Source organism: Xyrauchen texanus, chromosome 21, assembly GCF_025860055.1.
Source record: "Xyrauchen texanus isolate HMW12.3.18 chromosome 21, RBS_HiC_50CHRs, whole genome shotgun sequence".
In the NCBI taxonomy this organism is placed as follows: Eukaryota; Metazoa; Chordata; class Actinopteri; order Cypriniformes; family Catostomidae; genus Xyrauchen; species Xyrauchen texanus.
This window is the reverse complement of record NC_068296.1, coordinates 868,187-895,427: the sequence shown is the minus strand read 5'-3', so window position 1 is coordinate 895,427 and position 27,241 is coordinate 868,187. Positions and strand designations below refer to the sequence as shown.

General features: G+C 39.1%; 1 protein-coding gene and 1 long non-coding RNA gene across 4 annotated transcripts in view; one reads left to right on the top strand and one right to left on the bottom strand.

The window, feature by feature from the left end:
• Positions 1 to 27,241, bottom strand: part of LOC127661955 (tetraspanin-9-like) — a 320,984-nt gene that overhangs the window by 39,589 nt on the left and 254,154 nt on the right. For both annotated transcript variants that reach the window (XM_052152946.1, XM_052152945.1), the window contains one exon: positions 2,846 to 3,037. In XM_052152946.1, the coding sequence (XP_052008906.1) occupies positions 2,846 to 3,037 (192 nt within the window). The remainder of the gene's footprint in view (positions 1 to 2,845; positions 3,038 to 27,241) is intronic.
• The window catches only part of LOC127661964 (uncharacterized), a 137,452-nt gene that overhangs the window by 45,925 nt on the left and 64,286 nt on the right, over positions 1 to 27,241 (top strand). The window contains exon 3 of one of the 2 annotated variants that reach the window (XR_007972817.1): positions 5,305 to 5,427. The exons of the other annotated variant lie outside the window; for it this stretch is intronic. This is a non-coding gene — a long non-coding RNA (uncharacterized LOC127661964). The remainder of the gene's footprint in view (positions 1 to 5,304; positions 5,428 to 27,241) is intronic. 2 annotated transcript variants of the gene reach the window in all.

Genomic DNA, 27,241 nt, shown 5'->3' with positions numbered 1-27,241 from the left:
ATAACGATCCAATCATAGACTCTTAAATTATCTGCTTAAGTTAGAAAATAAGATGAAAATAGTAGTTATTTAAAACAACAACAACAAAACCAATAATAATCACATTTATTAGCTTATTCAAAAAATGCAGCGCGAGAAAACTGCATTTACGTGAGACTTGAAACCATCAGGTCATGGTCTGTTTATGCCGTCAAAACAAACAGTCATGTGCACACTGAATAAGCCAGTGAGAACGGAAGCCCTGAACTGCAGGGTGAGAAATAAATTAAAAAAAAATCACCAATTATTTTCACTTTGCAGTTCAGGGCAAAGTTCGTAGGTACGAACGGCAGTAAAAGGTGTTTACAATAAAGCCAAATCTGGGTAATGGCCAAAAATCTACCTGTGTCGATCAATTTATGTTTAAACCATTTTTTAAGTTACCGCAATCACTAGGTTAATTCTTTCAGGTGTCTTAGTACCTTCCCGAGCATATTTCCTAAAACAAAACCCAACGGGGGTCTGGGTAGCTCAGTGGTAAAGATGTTGACTACCACCCCTGGAGTTCACTAGTTTGCTAGTTTGTATCCAGGGCGTGCTGAGTGACCTCAGCCAGGTCTCCTTAGCAACCAAATTCTCCCGGTTGCTAGGGAGGGTAGAGTCACATGGGGTAACCTCCTCATGGTCACTATAATGTGGTTCTTGCTCTCGGTGGGGCGTGTGGTGACTGACTCCAGTCAGGTCTCCTTAGCAACCAAATTGGCCCGGTTGCTAGGGAGGGTAGAGTCACATGGGGTAACCTCCTCGTGGTCACTATAATGTGGTTCTCGCTCTCGGTGGGGCGGGTGGTGACTGACTCCAGTCAGGTCTCCTTAGCAACCAAATTGGCCCGGTTGCTAGGGAGGGTAGAGTCACATGGGGTAACCTCCTCGTGGTCACTATAATGTGGTTCTCGCTCTCGGTGGGGCGTGTGGTGAGTTGTGTGTGGATTGTGGAGAATAGCGTGAAGCCGCCACATGTGCTACGTCTCCATGGTAACGCGCTCAACAAGTCACGTGATAAGATGAGCGGATTGATGGTTTCAGAAGCGGAGGCAACTGAGATTCGTCCTCCACCACCCGGATTGAGGCAAGTCACTACGCCACCACAAGGATTTGGAGCGCTTTGGGAATTGGGCGTTACCAATTGGATGAAAAAAATATTTATTAAATTATTATATATTTTGCTCTCAAGCTATTTTTTGTTCTCTGAAACTGTTCTCTGTTCTCTTTTTTCTCAAGAGACAACACATAACATTTCTTTTTCTTGCTAGCTAACAATTAGCATGTGGTACCAACCTCGGCTACCAGGTTATTAGTAATCATGAAATCTTAAGCTGACAAGGTGACAGAATGTCTGTGGTACTTTTATCAATTTAAACTGTAAATTTATATGGCTGTGGTTCAGGTGGTAGAGCGGATCGGACACTAATCACAGGGTTGGTGGTTTGATTCCCGGCCCACATGACTCCACATGCCGAAGTGTCCTTGGGCAAGACACTGAACCCCAAGTTGCTCCCAATGGCAGACTAGTGCCTTACATGCAGCTCTGCCGTCATTGGTGTGTGTGTGTGTGTGTGTGTGTGTGTGTGTGTGTGTGTGTGTGTGTGTGTGTGTGAGAATGGGTGAATGAGGCACAGTGTGAAGCGCTTTTAATACCGCTAAGGTTAAAAAGGTGCTATATAAGTGCAGAACATTTACATTATGCCACCAAGCTTACTTATAGTGGTACCTGGAGGCCAAGATTGCTACCACATGCTAATTGTTAGCTAGCATGAAAAAAAATAATTTCAGAAATTTTTTTTAGAGAAAAAAAAAATACGCAGGGATTTATTTATTTGTAGGACATAGGCTCAAGATGGCAAAATTACCTAGTAATTTTAGTTTTCTCTGCAGTTCAGGGCTTCCACGGTGTTTAAATGGTGTTTACATTAAAGCAAAATCAGGGTAAATTGGCATAAATCTACCAGTGTCAAATAGTTTGTTTAAATCGTTTATGAACTTACCGCGATAAACGTTTTCCTGTTTACATGACCTTACGTGTTATCAGACTATTAAGTCATTGAGGGCATGCCACACAACCTGCCCTTATTGATGCATTTGCCCTTCCCTTTTGAACGTTCATTAGGTAATAAACAATTATACGGTTAATTGCGTTCAATTAGTCTTTGTCTTTCCTTCTTTTCTTGGCGCTATCAGAACAGACCCTGAAACACCAGAAGCACTGCTGTAAACATCTCTCCCTTCACTTGGAGTCAGGACTGAGAGGAACTCGTCCAGCTTTTATCTCATTAAATAACATCATGAACAAGCTCCCATGATGCTTTATAGTGCTCACTATCCAGAACAAAACAATACGACATTGTGACAAATGCATTATTCTCTCTTGTAAATGACAGAAAAGCGCGCTGTGTGACAACCTTTTTCAATTAGACTGTGTCTAACACATTAGTCAAGTGAGAGAGAGAGAATGACAGGGGTACAATACATTATTTGACAGTCAAAGGGTGACAAACAGAACGGCATTTGATTTAACTCGAGTTCAACTGGAGCGCAGCGAAGAGACTCGTTTACTGCATTTTAAAAAATCAGCAACACTCACTGGTGACAGTTTACATGAAGCTTATACAGAAAATGCATTCATATGCACTTATACTTTGTAATGCATTATATTTGACTAAAAGATATAAGAATGCTGGGATTGACTGATCAGAATCAATCATTTCAATATTCATGTAACAGTCTATTGATTAAAAGAGGGCAGAAACGTGTTTTACTCACAACAGGACTGCTGTTGTGTTTTACAGATATGATGTGTCATGACTCACGCTCAGAAGCAGGCACTTGTTTTCCTTGATGGCACCCAGGCAACCGAGGAAGCCCGTCACCATGACGATGGCACCAATGGCAATGACCATGTTGGCAGCGGAGAGGGAGGGGAATGATGGGGAGAAGGTGGCGAAGCTGCCCTGAGACACAGACAGCCAGATTCCCACACCGAGCAGTCCACAGCCGCACAACTGCAGAGACAAACAACATATGATCAGATAATGATGATTCAACAACAACAACAGAATTCAGGATGCACCACATCAACGAAGCCAAGCGTAGTTTTCCATTCTGTGCTGACACCCACAAAAAGGTTACAAAGTTTCTGACCTCAAACTCTCTGTTTACATGCCCAAAATAAGATTTAAAGATGGAGTTTGAAATGTTTGTGCCACTAGCGATAACAAACATAAGCGAGAAATAGTCCCGCCACCAAAATCACGCCATTGGTTGAGCCCAGAGGTAGACCGATTAATCGGCACTGATAGCTGCTATCGTATCGGTTGGCACCAAAAATGACACACAGAGATACTCACACATTCACTCACTCAGTCACACACATAGACAGACAGACAGATGCACGCACGCACGCAAGCGCACACACACACACACACACACACACACACACAGACAGACAAACACATTCACACACACTCGCACACACACTCTCTCACACACACACACACACACTCACACACACACACACACACTCACTCACACACACAGACACTTACACACACACTTACACACTCAGTCACACACAGTAACACACACACTCACACTCACTCACACACACACACACACACACACACACACACATTCACACTCACACACACACACACACACACACACACACACACACACACACACACACACACACACACACACACACACACACACACACACACACTCACACACACACACTTTTTATTAGATAATCAAGTGTTCTAAATGAAGCAAAGCATGAAAACAATTATACAAATAATAAAATCTAGATTAAAAATAATAAAACCTAGAATGGGGCAATTAAATATAAACATAAATGCAATTATTAGAAATAACATAATTATAATAATAAACCTCATCAGGGGAAATACACACATATAAATAATAATAAAAAGAACAATTATATGCAGTATATATAATTAATAAAAAGAACAAAATAATAATAATAATAATAAATATAGCTGCAAGCAGCGATACTGGGGTCAAGCCAATTATCTGCACCATGAGCAGCAAAACAAGCTTTGTGACATGTTTTTGGTCCGATCAACAGTGTATGAGCAGTTAGAAAAAGTAAACTTTCAATCATAAAAAAAAAGATTTATTTTAAAATTAACTAAAAATAGAATGTTTCATATCGTTGGACTCGCTATACCCCACTGAATCTAATGAGACCAATGTGATGATTCACTGAATCTAATGAGACCAATTTGATGATTCACTGAATCTAATGAGACCAATTTGATGATTCACTGAATCTAATGAGACCAATTTGATGATTCACTGAATCTAATGAGACCAATTTGATGATTCACTGAATCTAATGAGACCAATTTGATGATTCACTGAATCTAATGAGACCAATTTGATGATTCACTGAATCTAATGAGACCAATTTGATGATTCACTGAATCTAATGAGACCAATTTGATGATTCACTGAATCTAATGAGACCAATTTGATGATTCACTGAATCTAATGAGACCAATTTGATGATTCACTGAATCTAATGAGACCAATGTGATGATTCACTGAATCTAATGAGACCAATGTGATGATTCACTGAATCTAATGAGACCAATGTGATGATTCACTGAATCTAATGAGACCAATGTGATGATTCACTGAATCTAATGAGACCAATGTGATGATTCACTGAATCTAATGAGACCAATGTGATGATTCACTGAATCTAATGAGACCAATGTGATGATTCACTGAATCTAATGAGACCAATTTGATGATTCGAAAGTGTTTAGAAGTTATAAGCCAAAATGTGCTTTTTTCATATCTCATGACTGGTAGGGGGAAGTGTGTCGAAACGCTGCAGGTAACCTCAGGGCTTGTTGATGACACGTACCAAGTTTCGTCCCAATCCCTCAAAGCGTTGCGGAGATACAGCCTCAAGTTACATTTGTTGTGTTCTTCGTCGAATTCGTTGAAGCGCCATTCAAAAAACAGTATGGTTTATCAAAATTCTGTGAATATCATTTTGTCGTGAGTGCCTTTAGATGATGCAGGCCAATTTTTGTGCAAATCAGACAAACGGCCTAGGACGAGTTCGAAAATGGTGGAGAATTTTTCATGACGGAAAATGACGTAATCTAATCGTCTTGATTCGTTTCTAGGACTCACGGTTCAAATGTTATTAACATAAACATGACTTAACTCCAGGTTGCTCCGGGGGGATTGTCCCTGTAATAAGTGCTCTGTATAATACATTGGTACTCAGAAGGTTGCTGGTTTGATCCCCACAGTCACCACCATTGTGTCCTTGAGTAAGACACTTAACTCCAGGTTGCTCCGGGGGGATTGTCCCTGTAATAAGTGCTCTGTATAATACATTGGTACTCAGAAGGTTGCTGGTTTGATCCCCACAGTCACCACCATTGTGTCCTTGAGTAAGACACTTAACTCCAGGTTGCTCCGGGGGGATTGTCCCTGTAATAAGTGCACTGTAAGTCACTTTGGATAAAAGCGTCTGCCAAATGCATAAATGTAAATGTTATAAGGGGAAATTATATACATACATATAATTTCCCTTATAAGGTTTATTATTATTATAATTGTTTTGTATATTTTGTGTATATATATATATATATATATATATATATATATATATATATATATATATATATATATATATATTGTAAAGGCACTTACTGCATAACACATATACATGATTTAACATTTATTTATATATCACATTTATTGATTAATGACTTCATGTTTATTTATTTATTTAAAATTATTTTTTTAATAATACCAGATTATAAAAATGTATAATTCCCAGACATTTATGACAAGTGATCAGTGCATATTTTATTTCCCTTATTTGATTGTGTTAGCAGCAGGAAGCACAAGCATTTCAAAATAAAAGTCCCCGGTGAATTTCTGGCTTATTTATTGTTAAACGTCCTGCGTTATTGAGCAAATCGTAATTTTTTGTTGTTGTTATTATTATGTGACATGGAGGAGGGTGTGGCCGGGCCATAACGATGGATGCCCGGTGCTGAATCAGCCCAATCCCAGCCGGGGGACGCCAGTTCGAGAGAGAGAGAGGCACGAGTTGGTATGTGTGTGCGTCAGTTTTATTATGTGCTTTCTTCATTTACGTGATTAAAAAATGTATGTTGACTGCTCAGCCGGTTCCCGCCTCCTCCTTGCCCATCGCTTGAACACGTTACATATTAGGATTTTGGTTGCAAAATAAACTGCGTCTGGGATTTCATTCATTTTGGACACTTGTTGCCAATTAATCGGTTATCAGCTTTTCCCACCACCTTAGCGATCATATTGGCAAAACACAATATCAATCGACCTCATGCTGAACCAATGCTGCTGTATCAGGCTGGTCAGGAGGCTCAAACAAACCGAGCAATGTTTGGTAACGCCACAGAGACAATTCTGTCATCATGTAATCACCCTCATGTAGGTCCAAAGATACCCGTATGACTGTCTTTTGTAGTACACAAAGGGATATGTTAGGCAGAATGACAGCCTCAGTCACCATTCACTTCCATTAAATGGAAAAAAAGATGCACAGATATTGAATGTTGCTTGGAATAACATGAAGGTGAGGTTAAAGTATCTCTTATACTAGAGCACATTTTGGATGTTATAATCCAATTTTTTCCAATTGTTCCCAACCCTGTTCCTGGAGACCCCTCAACACCACACATTTTGGATATCTCCCTTATTGACCTGAATATGGTGTGTCAGAAAAGGGAGATATGCAACATGTGCCGTGTTGAGGGGCCTCAAGGAACAGGGGTGGGAATCACTGCTCACGAGGGCACACACCCACTGCCATCTTTATCCCTGGAGCACCAACATCATCATTCTGATAAAACACAGAACACTTCCAATGACAGTTGTGTGTATAAGTGTGTGCATGCATGAGACTGAGCGAGTCCAGCTGTGTGTATATGACTGCGGTGGCGAATCTGCAATGTTTACAGGGGATTCTGACAGACAACGCTGAGAGGAGAGGCTGTTTCTCCATCAATCACAGATAAGGCACAACAGAGAGACAAAGTGAGGACGGGCAGCTGACATTTCCTTCACTATTATTGGAACGAAATATCCAAAGCAATGTTGTAGATTTGCGCAGCACAGCAAAACTCTTCACAAGTGTCTTCACAGCGTGAACGCTGTTGTTGAAGAGTTAGCGTAACAGTCCCACAGAGCTAAAAACAAACGCAGTGCTCGCATATCTTTGAGTTCTCAGACGATTTAAATAATTCATCGCTTTTGCATACTGTCACATTCGCTTTCAAGTCTGCACGAGGTGGTTAACTGAACCAGCTGACAGCGCTTTTAAGAATAAAGCAGCAAACTGGAGTTCAATAAGTCGATCTCTTCGTCACCGTTGTTTAAATGATCAGCACTTTAGCTGACTCCCTTTCCCACCACGTGCAAGATAAAGAACGCTGCGAGAGACACGGAGAGGGTGTGTATCTCACTCTTGGCAGGTTCAAAGTGAGCGCTGATGCTCTGTTTGTTGAGCGAGCACTTTAGCCTGAAACTGGCGGACATTCTTAATGTCCTGCGAGGTGAGAAATGGCACTGAGCTAATGTAACATCCACAATGAGAAGCAGCGCGCTGTCCAATAACATGAAATGATTAATAAACCATACTCCATAAACCTTGTGGGCCTCGTTTACACCTGGTGTTAAGATTATTTGGGTGATCTCTTTGAAACAGGATGATGCTAAAGAGAGGTGTAAAACGTTCTGAGGTGGTCAAAAGTGGTTGAAAACACATGTGATCACATTATATATAATATAATATAATATATAAATAATAATAATGAATTAAATTAATAAGCAATATCACATGAGCAAGAGTGCGATATGGCCCTACATCATCACTGCTGTGATTCGCCGCAGGTCAAGTGTTATAGGTAATCAGTGCTGATATAGGGTCATATCGCACTCTTGCTCATGTGATATTGCTTATAAACAACAGTTCAATGAACAAGTACATTTACATTTTTTTGGGAAAAACCGAGTACGGTTATAAAAACACATTTGTGCATGAAACTACTTTTCTTACGTGACGGATAAAAATCTGCCGTTGCTGTTCAACGTGTGTGTGTGTGTGTGTGTGTTTGTGTGTGTGTGTGTGTATGTGAGAGAGTGTGTGTGAGTGTGTGTGTCTGTCTGTGTGTGTGTATGTGTGAGAGTGTGTGTGTGTGTATGTCTGTCTGTGTGTGAGTGTGTGTGTGTTTGTGTGTGTGTGTGTGTGTGTGTGAGTGTGTGTGTGTGTGTGTGTGTGTGAGTGTGTGTGTGTGTGTGTGTGTGTGTGTCTGAGTGTGTGTGTGTGTGTGTGTGTGTTTGTGTGAGAGAGTGAGTGTTTGTGTGTCTGTGTGAGTGTGTATATGTGTGTTTGTGTGAGTGAGTGAGTGTGTGTGTCTGTGTGTTTGTGTGTGTGTGTGTGTGTGTGTATGTGTTTGTGTGAGTGAGTGAGTGTGTGTCTGTGTGAGTGTGTATGTCTGTGTATGTGTGTGTGTGTGTGTGTGTGTGTGTGTGTGTGTGAGAGTGAGTGTGTGTGTGTGATCACCTGTTGGTGATGATGTAGCGTGTTAGTCAGCTTTCTGCAGATAATGTCATTTTGGTGAAATTCATCCTATTTTGTCAGTGGTAAAATAGCATCCAATCGGGGGTAATCCTCCCTATTTTGTGGTAGCCAGTGCGCAAGAGTCGATCACTATAGAAACCGAAATGTCCTCCGCTATTTTGAACAGTATGTATCCTATGAGGAATGTCTGGTAAGAGGTAAGCACGTTGATTTTGTGTAATTAATCAGTCTGTTGTGTCTCTCAGCTGTGATGAGCCTTAATGCTGAAGTTGTTGTTTAAATTCGTTTAAATCTATCTCCAGCTTTATTCGTGTAGTAGTGATACGAGCGATCGCATAGTGCTGATGAATGAAAACAATGAGTGATGCTGACTTACTTCACATCACCAACTGGCTCATATTACACACAAAAATTATCTTTTGCCTCCACCTGCTAGCTAACATATATCATTTCAAAATATTAAATGTCAAGAAACACATATAGCTCTTAACACATCTGCACTGCTCTTACACTTTAGTTTAGAACGGCAGGAACACATGCGGAGTGACACACACACACACACAGTGAAGCGTCCGAGTGATGATGCTGTCAGACCATCAGTGCTCATGGAACATCTCTCGTCCAATCAGATTCGAGGACCAAAAATAACTGTTGTATATAATATAATATAATAGAATTATTTTCAGGTTGGCTGCGTTCAAACAACAACAGTGTAAATTAAATACATGATGATATAATGTAACAAACCCTAAAAAGACTGTAAAAATGACCATTTAAACAACTTCACAGCTTAGATAATACATAAGTTTTAATGTAAGTGCTTTTATGAAATTATAAGCGTCACATTTCTGCGTTTAAACCCTCCAAAAATGTACCCCATTGACTTCCATTGTAAGTGTCTCACTGGAACACACATTTGTGCTTTTATAAAAAAAAGGAGGAACGAGTTGAAATGTATTTTTGTGGTAAGCAACATTATAACACAAATACTGATGATTGAGCTGAACCCAAAGTATTTGGATATATTTTTATATTTAAAATACATTTTCAAAGCCTTAAATGAGCACAAAATATTATGAACGTGTGGCAGATTTGCTGCAATATTCACCAGAACATTAGATTAGATTTTTAGGTCATGCATAATTGTGGGTTAAAATATTGGTCTTATCTACTATTTAACAACAGAATTTATCAAATGACTAAACCACTTCAAGTGCATCCGTCATCCTAAATGTGTTGGTGTAACATTGACTGAAGGTCATCAGCATTAATGTAAGCGTGCTTATGCCTCTGTACTGTTAAATAAAACAATCTTGCAGATTCAGAGCACGTCTGGAAACACTGAGAGCGTTGCGAACACCGGCCCCTCAGATGACCCCTCAGATGATCCCTCAGGCAGTGTGCAATCTTAACTTAGTTATCTTATTTGCAAAGCTTCTCCTGTGATTGAAACAGGCCTGTGTCATCACATCAAACACTGGATGACAGAGACAGAGTCACAGAACGTCAGGCAACACAGCGGCAAGAAAACCAGAAAAATACAAATAAATAAATAGCAGTGAGGTCAGGGTGGATACAGATACTCCTGAAAGCCCAGCAAGGTGAAAGGCTCATAATAATGCATTAGCAGTGTGTTACTCGACGGGGGACAGAAATGGAGGCTTTGTTCTTCTCTGATGAGTCTCACAGGTCAGAGATACAAAAACTGAGAGGAGCTGAGAGAGGGAAGATGTGCTCCAGTCAGTTACTTTTTAAAGACCCCATGAAACGCTTTGCTGAGCAGTTTTCTCTCCTGTGTGGACGTATTTACTTTTGAACATATGGGCAAGGCATATCAATTAGCTTTCTTTTTTTTAACAGGCAATTGAATTTAGATACATCACAGCAATAAACCGTGTTTTGCTGCTCGGCTGCAGGGGGAGGGACATTCTCTTTCTAGAGAGCATTTGATTGGACACAATTCTTGCAGTGCAATATGAGTCATCAATATTTTTAGTCTGTTTCCCCGAAGAGAAAACAAAGTCAATTGCAAATCATATATCTGCTAAACGTGAAGTACAGTGGGTAAGCAACCACATTAAGCCTTACTACAGTGGGGAGTACCTTTAAATTAAACTTTAAATTCTCACACGTGAGACACGTTCACAAAATCACCGCCAGGAGGTGCAATGTCCACATTGTTTTTATTATTTAAGGGGGTAGCTTTAAATTAAAAAACATACATTTTACAATCATAAATACACTATTGTTTATATAAAATTGTTCTATAGTCTATACAGTATTTAATGAATACATCAGAAGTAACAGTAATTAAATTACTGCAAAATGAAGAGTAATCCCTTACTTTACTTTTTTTCAAGAAAAAAGGATAAAAGCATTTACAGCAACAATCCCATGTAAAATTTGCCATTGAAGATCACCCAATTTTCAGCCAATGGGGTTGTTAACAGCCTCAATAGGGTTTGACTTCAATATCAACATTAAATGTCCTCTCCATGGTGTATCCATACGTTTTAATTTCTCTTTATTTATCACCTTCACACAAACTTTATATAAACTCTTTCCCCCATTGTATCAAAAATTATGTCTCTCAAAAACTCTGAGGTCATTAAAACATTTTCTATTACACTTTTAGAGATCACCATACAAGGACAATTGTTCGTTTTATCAGGGAGCGCTTGACTTGACAGAAAGTTCTAGTCTTCTTCCCTCAAATTTCTCGGCACTTCTTTAACAAAAGATGGACTATCCTTGTGGATTTAATTTCAAGTCTCTGTGCAACTGCATCAGCATTGTCCAACACAATACCAGCCACTTCTATTAAGTCTTTCATTTGAACAACTTTGGCTTTTGTTAACGTTTGCATCAACCATAAAGTTGTATCTCCACATAAATCCAGTTGAGCACCATTAATCAAAGGTTCATCCAAAAACCAATACAGAGACTCATATGACAATGATCTATTAACCTGTACCACACACCATGATTTTCTTACACTCTCGTAAAAGGAAGAAATAAACTTCAAATTAAAACTCCTACAATCTGTCCAAAAGATATTTCTTCTAAAACCCCACCCTCCAACCTTCCTTAAAAGGCAACAAGCTGGTCCAAACCATGATATACTTGGACTGTATAAAACCTTTTGAACAAACTGTAGAATAAAAGCTACTTTCCTGCTTGTAAGGTCAACAACCCCTTGTCCACCTTCTTCCTTTGGAAGATAAAGAACTTTCCGTGGTAACCAATGTAATCTATCCCAAAAGAAATTGATCATCTTGACCTGTATTTTTCCCAGATCCCCTTCAGGAGGCTCTAGAACTGCTAATCTGTGCCATAATGAGGAGGCTACTAAATAATTAATAATCAATGTTCTCCCCCTAAAGGACATTTTGGGTGAAAGCCATTTCCACCTTCCTAATCTTCCTTCATTTTCAATAATATTTTACCAGTTTATTTGCATTATTATTTCATCACTCAAAATAATTCCAAGATATTTAAGACCTCTTTGTGACCAAACCATTTCTCCCGGTAAAACCAGTTCTCCTTCATTCCATCTTCCAACACTATATGCTGAACTTTTGGCCAAGTTTACTTTTGCAGATGACATTTTTGCATAATTGTTAACAATATCAACCAGTTTGTAAATATCATCCTGTCCACTGATTAAAACGAAAACATTGTCTGCATATGCTGATAATTTTATAGGTGGAAAGGTACTTTCATATCTAAAACCATCTAAATGAGCCCTAATTTTATTTAACATGGGTTCTATTGCTATTGAGTAAAGCACACCTGACAAGGTGCATCCTTGTCTAATACCCTTTGTATTTTAAAAGGGCTACTCAAACCACCATTAACCTCTCAGTACACTTTCAATATCCTCATAGAGCACTTTAATCAAATCAATGAATGCAGGTGGAAAACCAAAAGTTTAAAAGGTATGCCATAAAAATGGACGATCCACTCGATCAAACGCCTTCTCTTGATCTAGGGAAATTAGACCAGAATTTTTCTCAAACAGTCTTGAGACTTCCAAAACATCCAGAATGAAGGATATATTATCCACTATTGATCTATTAGGTACAGAAAAAGAACCTGTCACCTCCTTCAGTCTGTTTGCCAAAGCTTATGATAGAATCTTATAATCAGTGCATAATAAAGAAACTGGTCTCCAGTTTTTTTTTTTATCTCTTTAAGATCACCTTTCTTGGGGAGCAAATTTAAAACAGCTCTTCTGCAGCTTAGTGGCGGTTGTCCTTTAAACAAACTATCACTTAAAACTGCAAGTAAATCTTCTCCCAACAAATGCAAATATGCCTTATAAAACTCAACAGGCAACCCATCTAATCCTGGTGTTTACCATGCTTCATACTCTGCAAAGCACTGAAAAGTTCCTCTATTATTAAGGGACATACCAGTTTTGCATATGAACCTTCGTTCACTTTTAGAAGATCTGACACAAATTCAGCCATTAACTGGCCATCCACAAAACTGTAGGCATACAGCTCCTTATAGAAACTGACAGCCCTTTGATGAATGTCAGAAATCTCAGTAAGAAAATTCATCTTCTGACCGTAAACACTGAATACTTTTAATTTGGCCATTTTTCCTTTCCAAACTGAAAAATAACTTGGACAGGGCATCCATTTCAGAAAGACTCTGAAATATGGATCTAACCATCTATTACCTAATAGATCTGCTAATGCTGCTTTTTTCCTTTTAAGGGCCCGCAATTGGTTTTTATTTGTAGTGGCTCCTTTAAAAGCCTGAAGTTCCACAATATCCATCTCTAAACTTCTCATGGATTGACACATGTATCAAATAACATTAAAAGTGTACTGATTACAGAGTTTTTGTTTCTGCACCTTCTCAATATCCCACCACTGATGTATTGATGTAAAAGAAGACTTGTTAGATTTCCACCCCAACCAAAAGAAGGAAAAACATTTATAAAAATGAGCATATTCAAGTAAAGGGCAATTAAAATGCAGTAGGCACTCTTATTTTTTGTACAATCTTATTTAGACGATACACCTCAGGATTTGACAGACATATTTCACCTTTCTGTTTCATCAATGAGTCAATGAACAAGGAAAGATCAGGAAAACTTCAACATTCCTCATTCCTTTTGTACGTTGCAGGAAATGTTTCATTCTTTCCAAACTGTAACCACTAAAGTCTTGTCTCACATTTTCCTCAACTTGCACTTCAGAAAATTCTCGCTCAATTTCTGAGCCAGACAAATCATTTGCTTTCAAATCCTCCTCAGAACTTTTAGTAACAGTCTCATCTTGAGCCTTTTTCTTTGATGTAGTTGCTATCTCACAAAGATTCGACTTCCTTTTCACTAATGGCACTTTAAATACTGCTTCATCCCCTGAGTATTTCACCCTCCATCTCATCAAACTCAATATCCAATGTCTCATAATTTTTTTGAATTCGTTACTCTACTACTTCCTGGTTCTTCTTTGTCCACACTCAAATCCAAAACCTCACCAACTTCACTTTCTTCCACACTCGGACCTTCATTATGACTTTGAGACCCACTTTCATCTTCTGTACCAATTGAAGTATATTATCAATTGCATACAAAGTGCCCCACTTTCCCACATCCAAAGCATTTCATGCTCTTAGTTGTTGCATAGATTACATAGCTATCAACTTTGAATTTAAATGCAATATTCAGTTCATCAATATCACTCCTCAAAATCATATGTACTTGTCTTCGGTAAGACACAACGTGCTTCAACAAAGGAGATTTGCAGCCTAGAGGGATTTTCTTAATCGCAGAAACCAACTGTCCATAACGAGATAATTCACATTGCAATGCTTCATCACTAATAAATCAAACCCGTTCTCACTGGATTAACAAGTGGGAAAACCTTAATCAAACTATCATTGAGGACTGTCCCGTTTTCAACTATCGTGTTCACATTTTCAACTTTATCCAAGAATAACACCACAGCACCTTTCATTTGAGACGCCAACCACCTCTCCTACCGCTAACACACATTCATCAACTGAGCACTCGACTTCAACCGGCACTTTTATTCCATGCTGCCTGGTGAGATGCTCATAACTCGCCATTTACACACTCGCCATGGCAGCCAGTGTAAAAAACTACCTGACACAACCTCCCCGTTCTCACCACAATATTTTCAGTGCTTTGTGACCATACCCAGTAAAAAATGGGAGAGAGAGAGAGAATAAGGGAGATTCTGGCCTCTAACACTTCAAATTATTTTTTTTGGACCATCTCACTGGACACATTTAATAATTTAACACCCAACAGTGCAGTGTTTCACGAATGTTCTTCCCTGTGCTGTTGTGTATATTATTTTTAAGCTCTTGTTAAAAAAAAGCCAGTAGGAGATGTTGAGAAATCAATGCATCAGCGCTGAATATTAAACGGCTGCAGGTCTCAGAAGAGGTCTGATGAGGTGAAGTGATATTGGAGAGTATGGCTGACTGGACTGGGTATACTGGGAGATTACTGGGGCGAGTAAACAGTGACAGAATGAACCAGAAATACAATGAACAGCATCAAACTGGTTATTAAACGATTTAGGGGAAATTACCTATTACCCTTGCGTTGAACTGTGGATGGCAATATTCTGATTGTTTCAAACACACTCTCTGGCAACCGGATACAAATTGTCATAGTCACATGACATGATACAGGTCAATCCGGTGTCAACCTGCTGATCTGCTTAAGACAGCTCCAATTATTCAGCCAGCAGCTGTCACACACTTCTATTTCAGACACTCAACTATAATCCAAACATTCAAAATTCAGTCATTCAAATATGCTTTGAACTTGCTACTCAAGCTTTGCTATCCTTAAAAGCACTGTTACTCTATAATGGTACAGTACAGGTATTACATGGTACTATCAAATGCTACTTTGAAAAATACCCTGGTACTGAATGATTATTATATTTATTTGCCGCAATATCTAAAAGGTCCAAAGTACTTAAAAAAAAGGCTAGACACTAGAAAAAGTATGTGAACCCTTTATAATTACCTGCATTTATGTATAAATGTGTCTTAAAATCTGGTTTGATCTTCATTCAAGTCACAATAATGAAAAAAAAAATTATATTATTACTGTGTTCTTCTACATATTTAATACATCATTCAAACATTCACAGTGTAGGTTGGAAAAAGTATGTGAACCCCCTAGCTAATGACATCAACAAACGCTATTTAGGGTCAGGAGTTGGCAAATCTGGCATCCAATAAATAAAATGAGTTTGAAAGAACAGAAACATTTTGAGTTTGCTATTCACAAAAAGCATCTAGAATTGACGTGGACTGCATGCCGCAAAAGGCTATAGATCTATCAGGAAGAGCTTAGATATTACATTTACATTTATGCATTTGGACAGATGCTGTTTATCCAAATGGCGATGATTTCAGTGCACTTATTACAGGTACAATCTCTCGAGCAACCTGGAGTTAAGATGTTCATCTATTCACAGTTAGACACAACTGTCTAGTAACTGTGGAGATCGATTCAGCAACCTATCGGTACTTCACCAGTAATGTGGCCATTAGATCATTACATCTGTCACACAGTTAGACAAACTGTCTATAAATGGAGATGATTTAAGTACTATAGGTACTCTCTCAGAAGTGGCGTTAGATATTCATCTGTTCACAGTTAGACAAACTGTCTATAAATGGAGATGATTTAATACTATAGGTACTCTCTCTAGAAGTGACTGTTAGATATTCATCTGTCCACAGTGAGACAAACTGTCTATAAATGGAGATGATTTAATACTATAGGTACTCTCTCTAGAAGTGACTGTTAGATATTCATCTGTCCACAGTGAGACAAACTGTCTATAAATGGAGATGATTTAATACTATAGGTACTCTCTCTAGAAGTGACTGTTAGATATTCATCTGTCCACAGTTAGACAAACTGTCTATAAATGGAGATGATTTAATACTATAGGTACTCTCTCTAGAAGTGACTGTTAGATATTCATCTGTCCACAGTGAGACAAACTGTCTATAAATGGAGATGATTTAGTACTATAGGTACTCTCACTAGAAGTGGCCGTTAGATATTCATCTGTTCACAGTTAGACACACTGTCTATAAATGGAGATGATTTAGTACTATAGGTACTCTCACTAGAAGTGGCCGTTAGATATTCATCTGTCCACAGTGAGACAAACTGTCTATAAATAGAGGTGATTTAGTACTATAGGTACTCTCACTAGAAGTGGCCGTTAGATATTCATCTGTCCACAGTGAGACAAACTGTCTATAAATGGAGATGATTTAGTACTATAGGTACTCTCTCTAGAAGTGGCCGTTAGATATTCATCTGTCCACAGTGAGACAAACTGTCTATAAATGGAGATGATTTAGTACTATAGGTACTCTCTCTAGAAGTGGCCGTTAGATATTCATCTGTCCACAGTGAGACAAACTGTCTATAAATGGAGATGATTTAGTACTATAGGTACTCTCACTTGAAGTGGCTGTTAGATATTCATCTGTCCACAGTGAGACACACTGTCTATAAATGGAGATGATTTAATACTATAGGTACTCTCTCTAGAAGTGGCCGTTAGATATTCATCTGTCCACAGTGAGACAAACTGTCTATAAATGGAGATGATTTAATACTATAGGTACTCTCTCTAGAAGTGGCCGTTAGATATTCATCTGTTCACAGTTAGACAAACTGTCTATAAATGGAGATGATTTAGTACTATAGGTACTCTCACTAGAAGTGGCCATTAGATATTCATCTGTCCACAGTTAGACAAACTGTCTATAAATGGAGATGATTTAATACTATAGGTACTCTCTCTAGAAGTGGCCGTTAGATATTCATCTGTTCACAGTTAGACAAACTGTCTATAAATGGAGATGATTTAATACTATAGGTACTCTCTCTAGAAGTGACTGTTAGATATTCATCTGTCCACAGTGAGACAAACTGTCTATAAATGGAGATGATTTAATACTATAGGTACTCTCTCTAGAAGTGGCCGTTAGATATTCATCTGTCCACAGTGAGACAAACTGTCTATAAATGGAGATGATTTAGTACTATAGGTACTCTCACTAGAAGTGGCCGTTAGATATTCATCTGTTCACAGTTAGACACACTGTCTATAAATGGAGATGATTTAGTACTATAGGTACTCTCACTAGAAGTGGCCGTTAGATATTCATCTGTCCACAGTGAGACAAACTGTCTATAAATAGAGGTGATTTAGTACTATAGGTACTCTCACTAGAAGTGGCCGTTAGATATTCATCTGTCCACAGTGAGACAAACTGTCTATAAATGGAGATGATTTAGTACTATAGGTACTCTCACTAGAAGTGGCCGTTAGATATTCATCTGTCCACAGTGAGACAAACTGTCTATAAATGGAGATGATTTAGTACTATAGGTACTCTCTCTAGAAGTGGCCGTTAGATATTCATCTGTCCACAGTGAGACAAACTGTCTATAAATGGAGATGATTTAGTACTATAGGTACTCTCTCTAGAAGTGGCCGTTAGATATTCATCTGTCCACAGTGAGACAAACTGTCTATAAATGGAGATGATTTAGTACTATAGGTACTCTCACTTGAAGTGGCTGTTAGATATTCATCTGTCCACAGTTAGACACAATGTCTATAAATGGAGATGATTTAGTACTATAGGTACTCTCTCTAGAAGTGGCCGTTAGATATTCATCTGTCCACAGTGAGACAAACTGTCTATAAATGGAGATGATTTAGTACTATAGGTACTCTCACTTGAAGTGGCTGTTAGATATTCATCTGTCCACAGTTAGACACACTGTCTATAAATGGAGATGATTTAGTACTATAGGTACTCTCTCTAGAAGTGGCCGTTAGATATTCATCTGTCCACAGTGAGACAAACTGTCTATAAATGGAGATGATTTAGTACTATAGGTACTCTCTCTAGAAGTGGCCGTTAGATATTCATCTGTCCACAGTGAGACAAACTGTCTATAAATGGAGATGATTTAGTACTATAGGTACTCTCTCTAGAAGTGGCCGTTAGATATTCATCTGTCCACAGTGAGACAAACTGTCTATAAATGGAGATGATTTAGTACTATAGGTACTCTCACTTGAAGTGGCTGTTAGATATTCATCTGTCCACAGTTAGACACACTGTCTATAAATGGAGATGATTTAGTACTATAGGTACTCTCTCTAGAAGTGGCTGTTAGATATTCATCTGCCCACAGTTAGACACACTGTCTATAAATGGAGATGATTTAGTACTATAGGTACTCTCACTAGAAGTGGCCGTTAGATATTCATCTGTCCACAGTGAGACAAACTGTCTATAAATGGAGATGATTTAGTACTATAGGTACTCTCTCTAGAAGTGGCCATCCAGTCAAGATGACTCAGAGGGAACACCACAGAATGATCAATGAGGTACAAAAGAGTGACAGATATAGATTAGAAGGAATCATTGGAACTGGTTAACATCTCTGTACATGAGTCTACTATACAGCAAACATTAAACAGGTATGGTGTTCATGGCAGGACATCATGAAGGAAGCTACTGCTTTCCAATCAAGAACATTGCTGCATGCCTGAAGTTTGCCAAAGGCCACCTTGACACTCCACAACACTACTGGGAAAATGTTTTGTAGACTGATCTGTTTGGGAAGAACATGCAGCACTATGTATGGCATAAGAAGGGCACCGCATACCAACATGAAAACATCATCCCAACAGTGAAGTACGGATGGAGGGAGCATCATGATTTGGGACTGCTTTGCTGCTTCAAGGGAAGCTGCTTCAATCCCTTGCCATCATCAAGGGAAATATAAATTCCCAGGTTTATCAAGATATCCTACAGGATATTGTCAGGGTGGCTGTGCACCAGCTGAAGATCACTAGAAGTTGGGTGATGCAGCAGGACAATGACCTTAAACATTGAAGTAAATCCACAACAGAATGTCCTCAAATAAGAACATTCTTTTGGAGTGTCCCAGTCAGAGCCCAGAGCTTAACCAAATTTGATCTCAAGAGAGCCGTTCACACAGACATCCTAAGAATATGTCTGAGCTGATGGTCCAAATTCCTTCTGAATGTTGTGCAGGTCTGATCCGCATCTATCAGGAATGCTTGATTGAGGTTATTGCTGCCAAAGGAGGATCAACCAGTAAATAAATCCAAGGGTTCACTTACATTTCCACAGCAGAGTGAATGTGAATGTTTAATGGGATGTGTTTGATAAAGACATGAAACATTATAATTGTTTGTGTGTTGTTATCTTAAGCATATTGTGTTTGTCTATACTTGTGACTTTATTGAAGGTGAGACACATTTTATGACCAATTAATATTTATATTTATGCATTTGGCAGACGCTTTTATCCAAAGTGACTTACAGTGCACTTATTACAGGGACAATCCCCCCGGAGCAACCTGGAGTTAAATGTCTTACTCAAGGACACAATGGTGGTGACTGTGGGGATCAAACCAGCAACCTTCTGAGTACCAATGTATTATACAGAGCACTTATTACAGGGACAATCCCCCCGGAGCAACCTGGAGTTAAGTGTCTTACTCAAGGACACAATGGTGGTGACTGTGGGGATCAAACCAGCAACCTTCTGATTACTAGTTATGTGCTTTATCCCACTACCCCACCACCAGTCCATCATAAATCCCAAAGGGTTCATATACTTTTTCCTGACACCAAGTGAGAGAGAGAGAGATTAAGACTAATTTGGTTTAAATCATTTGAGTGCTGTTGCATATTTATGATTTTTTTTTAAAAACGAATTTACATAAGAATGAAGATGCAAATGTTGCAATGTTGGGGATGAAGGTGTCAGTAACAATGCAAGCTTTAAGACCGACTGAAGAGCTAGAGGCTTAGAAATAGGTTCAACAATCTGTGCATGTGTGTGTCCCCATTTGTGTGCGTGTGTATGTGTCCATCCATGTGCAGTTAGTTTACGGATCCTTAAACATTATGGGCTGTGTGGGAGAATCCTCGTATCCCAAAAGAGATGCGCTTTACTGGATTAGACACACATGTGAAATATGCTTAAGTATATCAGTGTATGTTCACATGTGACGCTCTATATGTGAGTGTTTGCAAGGGCGTAGATTTGGCTTGAATATTGGTGGGTTGCAGCGTGAAGCATTTACCCATGTTTCCATTGATCATAGTATAAATAATGTGTGTGCGCGTGTGTGTGTGTGAGGGGGGGGGGTGTACTAGCTTGTTTTGATTATTGGGGGGTTACCTCCCCACCCCCCTGTAATCTACGCTACTGAGTGTTTGTATTCAGAGCGGCAGAACTGCTACGGGAGTTGAAAGAGGACATGGCAGTTTGCAGACTCTTCAGCAAACAATGTGTCACAGTGAGGACATTTATCTCAGAACGCAAGTCTAGCTACAGCAGATGCAAGTTACTGTTCCTTCAGCCCAGAGCCTTTGAGGAATAAACACTGTCTGCTTAAAAACCGCTGCTTCCCTTCAATTTCACACCACATAGAGGACACCAGGATGTGCTGTTTTACAAAAGTCAACGGGGGAACTCACTATGAATTAATTGGACCCGCTAATAGTTTATTTGCACACACTGTTTGGGCTGTTTTAGCTCCTGATTCACTACAGGCATTATGCAAATCAGGCATTGGCACATACTGTATATGCCGAAAACTACACATGTGCTGAAGCACCCCATCTGAAAGCGTCTCCCCTTTAGTGTGGTAAACCTGTTTCTCATTGCATGTGAAAGCTATCAGACTAAACCCAGACGATTAAGCAATTTAATATCTATCAGTTAGTTTAGAATGTAATTAGTTCATTATCATTTAGATGTAAATTATCAAGTTATCAATTCAGGGCGGCTGTGGTTCAGGTGGTAGAGCGGGTCGGACACTAATCGCAGGGTTGGCGGTTTGATTCCCGGCCCACATGTCTCCACATGGCGAAGTGTCCTTGGGCAAGACACTGAACCCCAAGTTGCTCCCAATGCCAGACTAGCACCTTACATGCAGCTCTGCCGTCATTGGTGTGTGTGTGTGTGTGTGTGTGTGTGTGTGTGTGTGTGTGTGTGTGTGTGTGTGTGTGTGTGTGTGTGTGTGTGTGTGTGTGTGTGTGAATGGGTGAATGAGTCACAGTGTAAAGCACTTTGAATACCACTAATGTTAAAAAAGCGCAGATTGCCAACTTGACATAAGCATTTTATAATTAATCCAGTAAACAAGATGCATTTACTTGAGAAGCAAAATGGCAAGATATTCCATGCCGTGTAATCATTACTGTGCTTATAGCTGCATTTAGCGTCTAATTTAGATGCAAGTGATGGCATTTGTTCCCAACATTTCATCAGCTCCATTTAAAGTTGTCGAATAGGATGGCGTTAGGTCATAAGCAACTGTAGGAATGTAACGGTAAACAATCGCAAGAAAAATGAAATCAACAACATTACGGATGGTGTACATTCAGATACAAATAAGTCAAACCCTGCCATGTTTTCAAAACTAGAAGCCGGCGCAGCAGATTACATGTTATTTCCAGCAAATCACATCAAAGAGTTTAATGGTGCTTCGGTACTGATGTGTAAATGCTAGCAAAATGGATAAAAGATGGAAAGCTGTTGCACTATTAAGTCTTGTTTTCAGAGTAATCTTACCACATTCAGAAATGTTTATGCTTACTGAGACCGAGAGTGACTGCTATGATCAGTTTCCATTTCTCTTTGAATTTGTAACAAGTAGCACCTAATAAACAAACAAAACCAGAGCTAATAGTTTTCCTAAAAAACTTGGTTACAACTAAGTTGTGAACTATCATTATCATAAATAATTCAGATTGAAAGTAATGTCCAGCATCATCCAATCACTGTCAACCATATTCAGATCAAATTATCCATTATAAATGTTGAATCTATGTACTGATGATCATCGAGTTGATCCAAACATCATCTGCAGCCTGAAACTGAACTTTGATCAGATTTTAGGAGTGAACGCACTTAACTGCATAGAGAGATATAGGATGCTCCCTTGCTCCCTATTTAGTGCATGACTTAACCTCCAGTGTGCTGTCTGTCTGCACTGGTCTCAGAACAGTTATAGAGAGATATAGGATGCTCCCTTGCTCCCTATTTAGTGCATGACTTAACCTCCAGTGTGCTGTCTGTCTGCACTGGTCTCAGAACAGTTATAGAGAGATATAGGATGCTCCCTTGCTCCCTATTTAGTGCATGACTTAACCTCCAGTGTGCTGTCTGTCTGCACTGGTCTCAGAACAGTTATAGAGAGATATAGGATGCTCCCTTGCTCCCTATTTAGAGCATGACTTAACCTGCAGTGTGCTGTCTGTCTGCACTGGTCTCAGAACAGTTATAGGAGAGATATAGGATGCTCCCTTGCTCCCTATTTAGTGCATGACTTAACCTCCAGTGTGCTGTCTGTCTGCACTGGTCTCAGAACAGTTATAGAAGAGCTATAGGATGCTCCCTTGCTCCCTATTTAGTGCATGACTTAACCTCCAGTGTGCTGTCTGTCTGCACTGATCTCAGAACAGTTATAGAGAGCTATAGGATGCTCCCTTGCTCCCTATTTAGTGCATGACTTAACCTCCAGTGTGCTGTCTGTCTGCACTTGTCTCAGAACAGCTATAGGAGAGCTATAGGATGCTCCCTTGCTCCCTATTTAGTGCATGACTTAACCTCCAGTGTGCTGTCTGTCTGCACTGGTCTCAGAACAGTTATAGAGAGCTATAGGATGCTCCCTTGCTCCCTGTTAAGTGCATGACTTAACCTCCAGTGTGCTGTCTGTCTGCACTGGTCTCAGAACAGTTATAGGAGAGCTATAGGATGCTCCCTTGCTCCCTATTTAGCGAATGACTTAACCTCCAGTGTGCTGTCTGTCTGCACTGGTCTCAGAACAGTTATAGGAGAGCTATAGGATGCTCCCTTGCTCCCAATTTAGTGAATGACTTAACCTCCAGTGTGCTGTCTGTCTGCACTGGTCTCAGAACAGTTTGAAATGCTCCTTATTTTCATCATAACTCCATATAAAGCTTCTGAAAGACACATTTATCAGTTTATGGATGAACACATTTATTCTAAATGTGATAATGTACAGAAAATATATAAGAATGCATTTAATAATATTAATGAATAGAATTATATTGAACAGAGATGATAAAATAAATATAACAACATTTATATTTAAATGAAGTGAAATGAACCACAGATGTCTTGAGTTATATGTGACATGTTTTTAATCTTTTGAGCGAATAATGTCCCAAAATCCACATATGTGGACAACATGTGTCACATGACTGTGCAGAAGTTTAACCCTTAAATGACAGTCTAGAGTCTTGTCAACAATATTCAGTCAGTTTAAATTAATTCAAAGTTATGCATTACACATAGAAAAGCCAAAATACAACGTACACACATTTTGCTTCTGAAGTAAATGTCTCATGTTAACAATGTGTAGATCCTTTAACTGGAAAATAAGACCAAAAAACTAGAAACTAATTTTGAAAACTCTTTGCTGTGGGCTGGATCTATGAGACGGGGCTCAATATGACTAGATAAATGGGGCTTGTACAGAGCCATGTGACCCAGGCTCAAGGTCAGTGTAATTGAAATGATGAACCAGCTTCTACAGGACAGCTGAGAAGAGAGAAAGACTGATCCATCACTTCATCTGCTCACTTTATCAACTGCAGCAGTAACCCACTGAGTCACATTCAATCATGCAACTTCAATCTTCTGCAGGCTGGAGCTGGACGTGACTCTGAAGACCTGCAGAGAGCGTGTTGCCTGTATGTGTTCCAGTGATTAACTGTTGTACAGCGGGTCAAAGTTTGTCCAGCAAACCAGCTTTATTGAGTAGCAATATACACCCTGACCCACAAGCAGTGACGGATTTAGGCATTGGCGACATGGGCATCTTCCGGGGGCGTGAGGGTTTGACCGTATGATTGACAGTATACAATCATGTTTCATAAGTTATGGATAACATATATAATTTAACAGATAGTTTTGCATCCAAGAATTACATTGCTTTTGTTTATTTATGAATGTAATCACACAAGTCTTGTGACAGATTTTGTCATTTATTTATTTTCTGTTCTTTAAAGGTGCTATATGTAATATCTTTACTGTCCTAAATCATAAAATATCCATCATCTGTCATCAGAGATTTAGGAAACATGCTAAGTTGAAATCCTGGCTTCTCCGAAAACAATGTTACAGCCAGAATATTCTACTTTGAAGTTCCCATTCCTGGCCGGAATTTCCGTTTATGTTTTGTCCTGTGTGATCCCGCCCACTGCCCATTCCCCAATAGTATTTCAACACCGCCGGGTTGCCAGATTTGAACAAGTTTGCAGGCGAACAACACTGCGCGCTGTAGCCATGGAAGCCAGCAAACCAACTGGATCACGGCAGAATCCACATGAGCTGGTTTATAATTTGCAAACATTGGAAATGTAAACATTAGCTGATCAATTTAGAGTAAAGCTCGTCGCTTGACATTTTCAGATTTGCTCGTTCCTGTTGCGTGTCCTCGACCTGGCAACCCGCGTGAGCTTGGAGTCTGAGGTGGAGGGGGCGGGGCACTCTGCAATATTTTGAATTTGGACTGCAGTACCCATTTCAAACACTTGATGTCAATCTTACATATAGCACATTTAAGGTAGCTGTGGAACAATGAAGCTAATGTTACGTCTTGTGGCTACACTTTCAAAGTTTTGTAGCTTCAAAAGAGTTCTGGTGCAATGCTACAAAATTATTTAAAATGATAAAAAAAATAAAATCACATAACAGTAGCTGAACTCTGGTGGGAAAAAAAATAAAAATATATATATTTTTTTTAAATGTCACAGATTGCTAAAGCCACAAAAAATGTATCAGTGCTAAAAAAAAAAAGAAAAAAATATATATATAATTTTTTTTTTTTTTTACATTTCACAGATTGCTAAAGCCACAAAACAAAATGTATCAGTGCTAATATATATATATATATATATATATATATATATATATATATATATATATATATATATATATATATATATATATTATTATTATTATATATACACTCACCTAAAGGATTATTAGGAACACCTGTTCAATTTCTCATTAATGCAATTATCTAATCAACCAATCACATGGCAGTTGCTTCAATGCATTTAGGGGTGTGGTCCTGGTCAAGACAATCTCCTGAACTCTAAACTGAATGTCAGAATGGGAAAGAAAGGTGATTTAAGCAATTTTGAGCGTGGCATGGTTGTTGGTGCCAGACGGGCCGGTCTGAGTATTTCACAATCTGCTCAGTTACTGGGATTTTCACGCACAACCATTTCTAGGGTTTACAAAGAATGGTGTGAAAAGGAAACACATCCAGTATGCGGCAGTCCTGTGGGCTAAAATGCCTTGTTGATGCTAGAGGTCAGAGGAGAATGGGCCGACTGATTCAAGCTGATAGAAGAGCAACTTTGCCTGAAATAACCACTCGTTACAACCGAGGTATGCAGCAAAGCATTTGTGAAGCCACAACACGCACAACCTTGAGGCGGATGGGCTACAACAGCAGAAGACCCCACCGGGTACCACTCATCTCCACTACAAATAGGAAAAAGAGGCTCACCAAAATTGGACAGTTGAAGACTGGAAAAATGTTGCCTGGTCTGATGAGTCTCGATTTCTGTTGAGACATTCAGATGGTCGAGTCAGAATTTGGCGTAAACAGAATGAGAACATGGATCCATCATGCCTTGTTACCACTGTGCAGGCTGGTGGTGGTGGTGTAATGGTGTGGGGGATGTTTTCTTGGCACACTTTAGGCCCGTTAGTGCCAATTGGGCATCGTTTAAATGCCACGGCCTACCTGAGCATTGTTTCTGACCATGTCCATCCCTTTATGGCCACCATGTACCCATCCTCTGATGGCTACTTCCAGCAGGATAATGCACCATGTCACAAAGCTCGAATCATTTCAAATTGGTTTCTTGAACATGACAATGAGTTCACTGTACTAAAATGGCCCCCACAATCACCAGATCTCAACCCAATAGAGCATCTTTGGGATGTGGTGGAACGGGAGCTTCGTGCCCTGGATGTGCATCCCACAAATCTCCATCAACTGCAAGATGCTATCCTATCAATATGGGCCAACATTTCTAAAGAATGCTTTCAGCACCTTGTTGAATCAATGCCACGTAGAATTAAGGCAGTTCTGAAGGCGAAAGGGGGTCAAACACAGTATTAGTAAGTGTTCCTAATAATCCTTTAGGTGAGTGTATTTTTTTAAATGTCACAGATTGCTGAAGCCACAAAAAAGTACTAAAAAAAAAAAAAAATCTAATTTTTTATATACATATATATATATATATATATATTTTAAATGTTACAGATTGTTAAAGGCACAAAAAAAATTATCAGTGCTAAAAAAAAATATATATATATATATATTATTATTTTATTTTTTTATCAAAAGCTCCGAAAACCACTTTTAAGAAGGAAAAAAATCAATGAATTGCCAACATCAATTTTTGAGTTCTCTGAGGAAGTAAGTGGCTTTTAAGGAATATTC